The sequence below is a fragment of the Pteropus alecto genome, unplaced genomic scaffold (genome assembly GCF_000325575.1).
Source record: "Pteropus alecto unplaced genomic scaffold, ASM32557v1 scaffold110, whole genome shotgun sequence".
In the NCBI taxonomy this organism is placed as follows: Eukaryota; Metazoa; Chordata; class Mammalia; order Chiroptera; family Pteropodidae; genus Pteropus; species Pteropus alecto.
In genome coordinates, this window is record NW_006431920.1 from 8,325,109 (window position 1) to 8,337,731 (window position 12,623).

The 12,623-nt window shown below is 36.9% G+C and overlaps 1 protein-coding gene across 4 annotated transcripts in view; it reads left to right on the forward strand.

Moving 5' to 3' along the window:
- Positions 1–12,623, forward strand: part of EPHA4 (EPH receptor A4) — a 133,293-nt gene that overhangs the window by 116,525 nt on the left and 4,145 nt on the right. The window contains exons 14-17 of one of the 4 annotated variants that reach the window (XR_003044697.1): positions 1,754–1,903; positions 5,367–5,560; positions 8,873–9,028; positions 9,368–10,268. Coding sequence is in view for 2 of the 4 variants with exons in the window: in XM_025043266.1 (XP_024899034.1) it covers positions 1,754–1,903; positions 5,367–5,560; positions 8,873–9,028; positions 9,368–9,482 (615 nt within the window). In the remaining 2 variants the exon portion in view is untranslated. Of the gene's footprint in view, positions 1–1,753; positions 1,904–5,366; positions 5,561–8,872; positions 9,058–9,367; positions 10,269–12,623 lie in introns of those variants that run through there. The other 3 variants (XR_003044698.1, XM_025043266.1, XM_015585448.2) reach the window with 3 other exon arrangements.

The window sequence follows — 12,623 nt, forward strand, 5'->3', positions numbered from 1 at the left end:
CAGAGCCTCTTTGAAACAGCCTCTGAATGTGTGACCATTTTACAAAGCCACAAAGTAGCGCTTCACTTATTGTATTTTTTTACACTTAATTCTTTCTTCCTTCCTTCCTCCCTCCCTCCCGCCCTCCCTTCTTTTCTCTCTCCTTCCCCTTCCTTTCTTCCTTCCTTCTTGTTTTAGATTTTCTATGTTTTTCTATTATTAAAAAAATTATTTTAAACAAGACAGAACAATGCTTCTGCTTGGTTGGCTACTGACTCTGAGAATATATATACAGTATTTATAAAACATTTACGCTATCTAAGGTTTTCCAGTATCTAATGGCCTTCGTTTTACTACTGGTAGATAAGCCAGGATTAAGGCACAGTTAAGAGTTATCAGTATCCAGTTAATGGCTGTGCTATCTTAGCTGGACCTTCTGAATGTGAGATACTGATGGAATAAACACAGAATCATAAAAGTTATTGGCCATTAGGGCTGACACTGTTAAAATCAACATGAAACAGACAGTTACCAGCCATTTAATGCTCATTTTGCATCTGCAATCTTAAGCGTTGAGGGGATTTTTTTGTTTTTGTTTTTGTTTCTGGTTAGGTTATTATTTTTTTTTCTTATAGTGTTCAGTTTCTTTGACTCTAATTCTGATTCTTACACATATCTTTTTTTGAATTCCAAGTCCATTCATTTAGGAAAGAATACATCTTTGTGAATGCTGAAGATCTTTTATTTTTTCTCAGTAACTGGAGAGAGGAAAGTTAAAGGAGGCTTCTAGAATGTTACATTTACATAGATAAAACCTTAGCTAAACATTTAAAGAAGGCAGAAGGCAGCACAAGTGTCCTTCTGTATGTAATAAGTATAAATGTGATACACTGGGTTTTCAGAGTAAACTGCACTGAATCAGTACAGTTTCTGGTACAATTTATTGTCCTGTTCAGTGTCCTAACAAAACAAAGAAAACTTTTAAATGATGTCCTCTTGAACAGCTTAAGGGTCTGAATTCAAGTTGAATTAATTTCCCCTGATTAATCCCTAGTACATTTGAAACTCGATTAAAAACACCTTGCACATAAAAAGACATTTGAGGAGGAAAAAAAAATTTAAACATCCTGGGTAATAGTCATTTTTGCAGATTTTTAAATAATTAAATGATAACCAAAATCCTGCCCTCACTTTATTGAAGTCAGTAATGGCTCTGGCATCTGGTATTATTTGGCTTCCTCTCATTGCCTATTTTGTATATTATCTTATAGCTGCGTTGGTCATATTTCTCAGGATATCTAAGAGTAGGATGAAGTGTGATGGATAGAAATTTTTGTATTTCACTTTTTAGTTTGTGATTTTAGAAGCAATTTTAAGTATTGCCGTTGTGCTGCTGGCTGAAAGAATTCAACAAGAAGTCAAAAGGCATATCAGCTGCACATCCTTTGATATACCATGGCTAACATGTATTTTGTAAAACCTGAGATTTCTTTTCTTCTGCAATAGTGCCTGAAGCAGAGCTCAGATAATAGTTAGGCTTTTAAAAATTAATTAAAAAGATTACTAGTTCACTTCCCTGTGACTAAAGAAAACATCTGAGGAAAACTGTCTCTACCTGGAAGACTAGTGAAAATAAACAAGTCTCTTATTATTGTTTGGAGAGCTAGCTCAGGAATGCTGTCGTCCTGCCTGGCAAACAGTAACAACATTCAGAAACTAAAATGGCACATCAGTAATGTACTTAGGGAATAACTTATGGCTTGAACATTCGTAGGGTGGCAAGATTCCTATCCGGTGGACTGCGCCAGAAGCCATTGCCTATCGTAAATTCACATCAGCAAGTGATGTATGGAGCTATGGAATCGTTATGTGGGAAGTGATGTCGTATGGAGAGAGACCCTATTGGGATATGTCCAATCAAGACGTGAGTGTTTATGTTCTGAAATATATTTGCATTGAGATTCAGAAAGTTTCTCATTACGGTAAGATGGAGTAAGCATTGAGCTTGAAATGACACATTAAACTCATGATTCTTAATACAAATGTGTCTAGTGATGTAGTTAAACCTTATGGTCGTGGATTTCAAGGACACAAATTACACAGTTTAAATGATATAGTGCGGGAGATAGAGTAGCTCGATAGATGTAGATAGATGCATAGATTAGTGACATGGGATAGTATTTTTAATTCGTTTTAATGAGTTAACTTTTAAACTCATACTGAAACAAAATTAAACTTTGAATTTTAAGAAAATGTGAGGCTCTATGAAAAACACATTTCACATGTGATAAAATCGACATGAAAGGTTTATTGGAAGAAAACTAGTGAATATTTTAAAGCTGACAGAGTTGTAATTAGAGCTTGCCCCTTGAGGACTCTAAAATAAAGCTTCACTAAATGACCCTTTGTAAATTATGCACATCCCTTTAAATGTACCATCTGGACTACTTCGTAAGGGAGTATCCACAATGCCTGCAATTTCAGAGAAGCATTCAATAATGACACTAATAAGATTCCAGAGTAATAGAATTTAATTACAAACATCTCTAGTGAGAAAGGAAAGGAAAGGAGGAAAAAAAAAAAAAAACTAGACCCAGGGGTCTTCCTAGAACCCTTATTAGCTAATTCTCGAAAGGTTTTTGTTAGTTCTGGAAGGGTTGGAAATCAGATCACAGTAAAATGGCCACTCTTTGAACTTTTAAAATGTTTATATGTATGAGGTAGAATATTACCCTAGAGTTATACAAATGCACGGTATTCAGGTATCAATAAAAATGATATTTTAGGAAAAGTCTTCCTTTAAAAACTTCTCTCTGATGCGACATGTTACCTGACCATCAGCTAGATCCTGAAATAGGAAGTCGAAAAGTCTTGACAATTCATCGAAGCAGCGGGTGCACTTAAGAAACAGGATGCTGATTGCCTTATCAATTAAAAAAATGTTCTGAGCGATAGAGAAGCTACTGCACACTGTGTCTAGAGGGGCAAAAAGAATTCCCTGATAGATTTAGAGGAATGGTCAGGGTGACATTGGATTATCTGTAAATCGAAAGGAAACTTTATAGCAGGTGGAAAGAAAGACAGCAGCTAGCATAACTGATAGGTAATTACAGGCTGGAAAAAGACTACATGTGTGACTGGTGCGTAATCTATTCTTTGATGTCATTATGCTACACAAACATCTTCAAGTACTTTTCTTGTAGCAACATTTGGTCTCAAGTTAGAGACTTTCAGAGGGTCAAAGACAAATAACCTAATGATCAAGTAGTGCTTATATTTACTTATTTATTATTTGATATTTAAACTTTCCTTTATTTTAGTTGAGAGTCACAGACAAAAGCTCATCACAGCAAATTATCTCAAGATTTTGTTAGTTTCCCTGACCTAAATGTTTTCAGACCTGTAGTTTTGACAGTTTCTTTGTTATAGTAAAACAATTTTTGTTACTTTAAATTTTAAATTATCTGGCTTTATCCATAAAAAAAGCATCTAAAGCCATTTGGTCTCCCACCAATAATATGGATCTATCATTCCTGTGTATTTGTCTCTGTGTTGGATTCTGTGTAGAGCAGGAATCAATAGAAAATGTAACGGGAGAATTACTTTCATGAGTAGAATTCATTTGGCATATGGTGAATGAGTCAAAGTAACTGTTGAAAATATGTCAGATTTACCAAGTTTTTTGTTGGTTTTAATCCTCTGCCCCCTAAAACATTCAACAGTAAACTGAGAAAATATGTTTTGTTAACCCACAAGCCATCTTCCAAGCTGGCAGTGGATAGAGAGCTAATGAAAGAGTATTAAGTAGTCCGAGGGTTTATAACAAATTGTGTTTCCCTGGCACTAGCTCGATGTTGCTTGCATTCTCATCAATTCAATGCGAAATGTTTTCATCAACTCTAGAGTCAACACCATGTACCTGGAAAGATAAAAGAAAGCGAGAGGACCAAGCTGACCTAATGGAATTGCCAGAAATAAATAGAATAATGTTCAATAAGATAGCATATAGAAGTCGACTTTAGAACTAAATAAATACTAATACGACGAGATGTTGGCAAAAATACGTGGGAGAAAAAGGATCTAAGGGCTTGATAAATCACAAGATGATTGTTAAAGTGCAACAGTGCGCTGGTTAAAGAGACGACGGTCATGCTGGTGCCTAGAAACTGGACTCCGCTGGACTGGACACAGAATATGACCGTGTTCCATTGAAGGCCAAGGGCTGATTAGTAAATAGACTCACCTCAGGGTGAATCCAGTGTGGTCACTGAGATACCTGCAGCCACTGGTTATTTCACTGGCAGTTATCATTTGTGTAAGGGGCGCGGAAAAGAGAGACTGATTTAAAACAAATAAAACTTTTAAAAATTCCCAAATAAAAAGCAAAAGCACCTCCAGAATCCAATAGCATACCCATAAACAAAGTGTATGAGCAGCCAAGAAATTATGAAGTAATTCCCCTCTTTAAATTTGACATGAGTCATACCATATTGCATTACTGGGATTTATGCCATGAAGAAGGGAGGTTTAGAGAAAAGTTAATAAGAAAAATACTGTAATATCTCTGAAGACAGATTAGAAAAATTAGAATTAGAAGAAAGACTTTTGAATGATTTATGTATGTGTTATTAGTCAGGGAGACCACTGTGGGCAGTAAGACAATTACCGTCTACTATTTAAGTTCTTTCCTTAGATATGTAAGGGTCCCCATTAAAATATACATTTTAAGTAAAAAAAAAAAATTTGCTAACAGCTTTTTTTTTTATCTACTCACACCTTTAATGGGGTCAATTGACAGCCAACTGAGACCAAGACAGAGATACAGAATTTGTATACTGTTATATTTTGGTCTTCCAAAAGTAAAAATGTCTTGGCATGGGGTCGAAGATTATGCTATGTCAGAGAGAAGTAGTTAGTGTCTTCTGGATTGGGAGGATGCAAAGGGAATTCCATTTTGGAGGCAACTATTCATGCTTTCTAGTGAAGGTCTTTAACTCTAGGTTAGAGTCTCTTTTGTTAAGAGTGTTTAGCTGATGCCGGATAGCAAAATGAGGCGGGTCATCGCTGTGTGATTTCTGAAGGTCAGGCCAACACCATGTTGTCGATCTGATTGGGTCAATCACTTTGGAACATGGATGCATCTTCACTTTAGAGTTTCAGTTTGGCCTCATCTGCCATTTGAGAACACCTTGTAGCAATGGCTAGCTTGCCTGTCCTGTTGCCAGTGATACTCAGGTCTAGCTTTGGCTTCTGTAAATGAATCGGAGATGCTGCTATGCTCAAGCTTGCTGACAGCTTGCTGTACAGGGTACTTGCCGATCTGGAGGGTGCACCTCTAACAACAGCTTGCCTGGCAGCTTAACATACCATTCTGTTTCCTTTGATAGGTGATTAAAGCGATTGAGGAAGGCTACCGGCTACCCCCTCCAATGGACTGCCCTATTGCGCTCCACCAGCTCATGCTAGACTGCTGGCAGAAGGAGAGAAGTGACAGGCCTAAGTTTGGGCAGATTGTCAACATGTTGGACAAACTCATCCGCAACCCCAACAGCTTGAAGAGGACAGGGACTGAGAACTCCAGGTGAGCCACACCTACTTAACAATGATATACAAAAGAATACATTAAAGATGGCAGGTGAGTGGTGACTCACGTTAATTCCTGCCCTTTACTCAGAGGTCACTTCCCAGCTCTCTGCAACCTGGGTGGTTTCTTTCTCAATTAGTGGAGTATTTATGATAGTTCTAGTCACCATTTGGAAGAGCTAAATACCTGTCTGGCCTCAAATAGCAGTAATAAAAACAATTTTTTTTTAAAAAAAAAGGAACGAAGAAATAACTAAGGTACTCATTTTGGATACTGGACCTGAAAATTTAGGAAGAGGGATGATATGTACTTTTGGAAGACAGTCAGGTTACTATATACTATATTTTGAAAAAGGAAAGGAACATTGGGTTAGTAAAAAATAAAGCTCAGCTCTTTATGCATTGCAATTTTAAGTTGACTTATAAAGTGTTAATGGTAGCAAGAGATTCATTTGGTTTCAGTTCTTAAAGTTTCTCTTTTCTGAGTCTTTCAAGAGTAGAAGGAAACAGGACCAAGACAGAAAGAAACAGGACCAAGTCACAAAGCATGCAGATGAATGTTTAAGAGGGTTTTAAAAATTAAAGTGATTGAGCTACTTGTGAAAGAGGCAGTTATTATTTCACTGGAAAGAGCAAAATTAAGAAATGTATCAGTCCAGAAAGAAGATAAAGATACTGCAAGTTCTATATTTCAATAGGAACTTTTCTGCATGGAGGCTGAGCTTTATTGGTTTGAGGTTCAGGATACCTATATACAAGCTCCATCAGAAAAGATATAGACCGTCCTTAGCAGTTAAATGATTTCAGAAGACGGGCACAATAAGACCGGGTGACTTAGGCCTGCACGAGGCGGGGCATCTACTCATCTCCAAATCTGCCCTGTGTCAAAGGTGTTTCTTTCATCTTGACCCTCACTAAAAACAGGAGGACATTTCCCCTAAGATATCCAAGCCCTTTCCATCTTGGCCAATGCTATGATGTTATCCTCCTGTCTTGCCCTAGAAAACTTAACCTAAAGATCATAGACAAGAAAGACTATACTTATTGTTACAATACATGAAAAAAAGAATTTGGAGCAAATAGCAGCGATGCCTTCTGTTCTCTTTTAGGCTTTCAATTCCCTTAGGATTTGGCCACTGTACAAAGAGCTTACTGATCAAGCTCTTTTGAAACAGCGTCGGGCTGAATTTTGCCATTTGGTACCTATGTGACCTAAAAAGAAAAAAATAAAAATCTAATGTTTCTGGGCCAGGTTTTGTTTTTCTGTTCACTGAGAGGGTTAAAATAGATGACTCTAAGTCCTGCTTTCTGTATAGGCAGCTTCTTCTATTCCAATGTAAAGTTCCAGCTTTTACATCTCCAGCTCCAGATCCCACGTGTTTTGTCTGAGGATCCAAAGGCCAGTTCTTGATGCTTCTCCTGCTAGCTTAAACTATTCAGCTACTAATATCGCATATAATATGTGCTTAGCACCGACGTGCAGAACAAATTGAGTTATTGGATACACTTTTTTCAATTCTAGTTTTTTTCTTTACTGATGGTACTTAAACAGCTTTGATGATTATCACTGCTTGTTGATAATGGGGTGTGACGTAACATGATATGATATGAATTTTGCGACTAAGCACAAAATTCAGCAAATGTCATGGTGTTCCACAAAGAGCTCCAGAACAAGCTTGAGACTATCCCTTAGAGGTAATTGATATGGAGTGAAGATATTTTCATCCTAAGGTCATTTTGACCTTCTCAGGAACATTAATGTTGCCTATTAATGTTCTTGGTTTAAAGTTAAGAAGTAAATGCACACTGTTTGGTCGCTATTTAATAATGAATATTTGAATTGGTAAACGTTCAATACTATTGCTTAATATTTGTTATGTACTCAAAATTGGGAGAGGAATTAAATCTTTAGTATTCTTGCCATAAAAATCTGCAGAATTTTATTTGGAAAATTGGATAAAATTGCAACAATGGACATAAAAGAAAGGTTACAAAGGCAAGGTATTATTTGGGGACAAAACTAATTGATAAAATAAGTCTTTGTTAAAATATTTATATAAAAAAGTAATGCAAATGAAAATAACTCGTAAAAATTAAAGTGAAAAAAATGGAATTGGATTAATTCTGTAGTGTTGAAAATGAATCAAGGCATTATATTGACTTTTGTTTTTACAAGAAAAGAATTGTTTTTTGCTTGAAATTCAGTAGTGATGGTATACTTCTGATTTAAATGTGTGTATTCAAGTAACATAGTTTCAGGATGAAAATCAGGTCAAAATGTTAAGGTAAACCTCACTCCATAATTTCTAAAGAAAAGTAAACTTAAAAAAAAATATAACTTAAGTAGCAGTGATGCTATACAGGTGATTTTAATAAGGGTGACAAAAAATACCCTGTTGATATCTACCTGTGATTATTAGGTATTTTGATGATAAGATGCCTATAATTCTTTTACTAAATATTTTCCATTAATAGGTGATTTATTACTTATCAATATTATGAAGAATGGCAGAATTCCTGCTTTGAACTATCGTCACTCTTAACAATGCCCTAATATAAAACACCTGGCCTGAGAAATGCGTAAACTAATAAATAAGTTAATAAGAAGTGCTCAGATTTTGTTGAAATGATTAGTTAGGAGCCCCAGCAAGGGAATACGAGAAGCACATTCCACAGTCCAAACAGTGATCAAAGTGGCCATTCTTCCTGCCAGTCTTGGCACACGTGCTGGTCAGGCATGGGTTGATTAAAGAGGGGATTAACTCCCTGCTGTCCCAGACTTGTTCGAATGCACTGAGACTGCCTGCAAAGCTGGCTGGAAGCACGCTGGACTTGAACTCTTGCTGCTTTCTCCTTTTCCGTCAAGTCTGGCAGGGTGCAAGCTCACAGTTTTCCTTACTCATACTTCACTAGGGTTTCCATAGTTGCTGAACTAAATTCTGTGCCATTCAGTGCTGGCAGGGACTGGAATCTTTCTGCAAAGACCGAATCAATTTCAGCCACGAGGGCTCCCCCAGTCTTTACCCCAGTCTAGGGTGTTTAAAAGAACTGCTATGATCACTAATGCACTAAGAGGTTCACAAATGCCGGACATGAAATTAAGAACAAACAGGATGACAGATATATGCTTTAGAAGCTTTGCGAAATTAGGGGAGAAAAAAAAATCACATGATGACATTTGATGATGGTTATTCCATCTAAAGCCTGTGCTGGTGTTTCAGTTTCTCTTGCCTGTCTCAGGCGATCTGAGTTCTCTGAGTCTTGCTGTCTCGCTGATAATTCTGTCTACACTTACTTGTTCCATTTCCAGACCCAATACTGCCTTGTTGGATCCAAGCTCCCCTGAATTCTCTGCCGTGGTATCTGTGGGCGACTGGCTTCAGGCCATTAAAATGGACCGGTATAAGGATAATTTCACAGCTGCTGGTTATACCACACTAGAGGCTGTAGTGCACATGAACCAGGAGTAAGTACTCAGCGATGTAACACGAAAGGGTAAATCTAGATTTAATAGTATTTTCCTTTTTTGCTTTGAGCTGCATAATCATCCTACCCATTAAAAAAAAAAAAAAAAAAGCAAACTGGAATGCCTTTCATTTTAATTGAGTATAATTTTACACAGCCTCTATAAAGCACCTACATTGTTGCATTAAATTGCTTAATTAAACATTTTAATACACCTGCCTTGTTGTGCTGTATGAATTGTGGCTGATTCAAACGTGTGTCTGCATGAAGCCCGAGAAAGAGATTCTCAGCTCTCCTAATGTTTTCTCTTTCTCTCTCTTTTTTCCCCCCTTATATACAGTGACCTGGCACGAATCGGCATCACAGCGGTCACACACCAGAATAAGATTTTGAGCAGTGTCCAGGCAATGAGAACCCAAATGCAGCAGATACATGGCAGAATGGTTCCTGTCTGAGCCAGTACTGAATGAACTCAAAACTCTTGAAATTAGTTTACCTCATCCATGCACTTTAATTGAAGAACTGCACTTTTTTTACTTCGTCTTCGCCCTCTGAAATTAAAAAAACAAAAACAAAACATATATATATATATATATCTGCAGCGTTGCTTGGTGTACAGATTGCTGAAACTGTGGAGCTTACAGAAATGACCACTGTCATTCGAATTAAACCTGGAACAAATTGTTTCTCAGAAGTACTCCCATAATCGTCAGTTTGTAAAATACATGTACCTGTATAAATAGGACACCACCTCCGAGTTTTGATGCTGTATTTGCTGCCGGACACTGAGCTTGTCTGAGACATCCTTGATCCTCTCTCCACCTGGAATTACAACCATAGTATTTCGTTTGTGGCATAAATCGCAGTCATCCTTCTTTCGCTGGAATGAAGACCGTGCCCAGAAACGTTTTTGAAGGACTCGGTTGTAGCTTTTAAGGCTTGATTGGTACTGTAGGAAAAAACCTTCAGTGCCGGTGGATTATGATGGCATGAAGGGCTGGAAAAAAAAAGGAAAGTGGATTTAAAATAATGATAATAATAATATTAAAACCCAAACACCATACCCCCTAACTGGACAAATGAAGTCTGTTTCTTTGGGCATGAGGCTGTGCCATGTAAAGGCTTATCTGGAACTCTATGAACTTATCGTCGCTACCTTATGTGGATAGTGGACTCTGACAATCTTGAATAAAGAACTTTTACACTTCTCTGCTTTAAAGAAGCAAACACAAATCTCCAAGGTAAGGCAAAAGAACCAACAATGAATCTTTCTCCAAGGAAAACTTTAAAAAAATTAAAAAAAAAACTGATTATACTTGAAACACTGAGCAGTAAACATTTTTTCATGTCTATCAGGTAGTTTGGGGTTTTTTTCCAAGACTTCAGTCCTCTCTTGACAATTGGGAGTAGAGACCAAAATGAAGATGGCTTCTCTATTGTTCTTCCAGGAAGAAGTGAAGTAAAAACTACACGCAGTGAGGTTTGAGGGCAGGACCACTGCAGCCTGTGCTTTCTCTTACACGAGGTTCCTCTTGCCCTTTGCTGCCTTTCATTCATGACATAGATATTTATTGAACATCTTCTGGGTGCCAGATAGTAAACTTGAGCATCGCTGGGTCATGTACGTGCCCCGTTCCTTGGAGAATTTGCTTTAGTTGAGAAGTACTGGAGGGTCTATTTCATTAGTCTCATTGTATGTCCTGTTCCAAACAGTATCAGCCAGGGAGGATTTACCTAGATATCCATGGTGAGACTTGGAATTCACCTTGACCTTTTCATTATCAAAAAGCAACCTACTAAAAAACAGTGCTTTTTGCCCATTAACCTTAAGATGCTTCTATTGTAATCCTGGAACTCACTTCTTAAAACATGTAAAATAAATGGCTTTGTTCATTTTTAGAAGCCGAGGGCCTAACTTTTTTGACTAGACAAATTTTTAACTTTTTTAACTTTTAAACAACAACTTGGCTGATTTTAATGACCTTCTCTCCCTCTCGCCCCTTTGGTTTTATCCTGAAAGCTGTTTCATATAAAGCAAGGAATGTTAAATGCGATGCTGTCAAATCATGACAGTTTAGTAAAAACCTTTTGCAACATTAGCTATAAAAGCTTTTCTGTTTAGAAAGAATGTGAAATTTGTATTTTAAACTGCTCCAACAATTTTTGTTTTGTCACCACTTTTGCTAAAGTCTAAGAGCTCTAGATATTCATGTTAAAAGATGATAAATGTAGGTTATTTTCATGTGTTTTTTTTTTTTTTATTTTATTTTGCTTGATGCTTGTGTTTAAAAAAAGTTTATAATTTCTTTTTCTTTCAGCAAAGCTGTGGAGAATTTTATTTCCAATCTCCACAGACTAATTCAAATAAGATAACATTATGACATGGCCTTATAAGTAAAAAGAGAATGTTACCTCACGTGCATTGAATAATGAAAAGTTTTGCTTTCTTAAAGTCAACAACTGAAAATGTGAGGTATTTTTCTAAACATCGAATATATTCACTGTAGAACATTTCAAAAGAGATTATGTCAAATCTAAGATATCCTAAACAAGCTAATGCTGTGTACTACGCTGTTACTTCTCAGCAGGTATCTCTGTAAATGAAATAATCAGGCAAGGGTTGAAAGGTGGTGGAATATGAAACCTTCATTCAAGGGTTGATCTGAATCTTAGTTTTTACACATTCATGAGTTAGAGTGCAGGCCAATGGAAAAGCCAAAAACAAACAAACAAACAAAGACTTTCCAAATGTCTAAAATAATATCTAGTAGCAGTAAGAGTGTTAACTCCACTGCTTCCGTGAAGTTAGATATTTTAGAAGAGCCAGGTGCGTACAATGGGAATCCTGCATCGTTTCCTAGGGCGTGGCCCAGACGTAGCATCCGGGCAGCTATGGCTTCTAAAGCCAACTGAGATGTTGACACTGGGAAGTTCACCTCATTTTTTTTTTTTTTAAATAACTCCATTTTTCCAACTGTAAATAATAATACTGTGATGACAATGCCTTTCCTAACACATGGCGTAAGTGTATGTGAAACGCTCTTATATAGGACACACTGAACATCCCATAAGAGACATGTATTCTTCCTCCAAGGTTTCCCAAATATTATTCATCCAGCTTTCAGTCGTGAATCCAAATGTTTTATTGCAACATGTAAAAGTGAAGCGAAATGAAGTTCGATGGTAGGGAGCCGTGCCGGTGAAACTTCTTTACTTTATATGAATTTATGAGGATTTGGGGGTAATGAGTATCTGTACAAACAGGGGTAGAACTATCAAAATACTCCTATATTATTTAGCCCTGAAATTCATGAAATAGTTATTTTATAATTGGGAAGAGTGAAATGCACTAGTAAGACACCATTGCAATGAAAGGACACTTTGATGTCTTCATGACGGACTCAAAGGAACAATGCTTTGTTTATTTAATCGTGATGAAAGTCACATTTTTTACCGATGAGCCCACATAGACCCCATGCTTTGTCTGTTCTATGTTCCAGTAATTCCCCATGATAAAGGAGTTGCCTGAATTCAAAGGAGAAAAGAAGGTTTATTTTTCTTCACTCTTATTCTGATATCTTCACATTCCCACACTT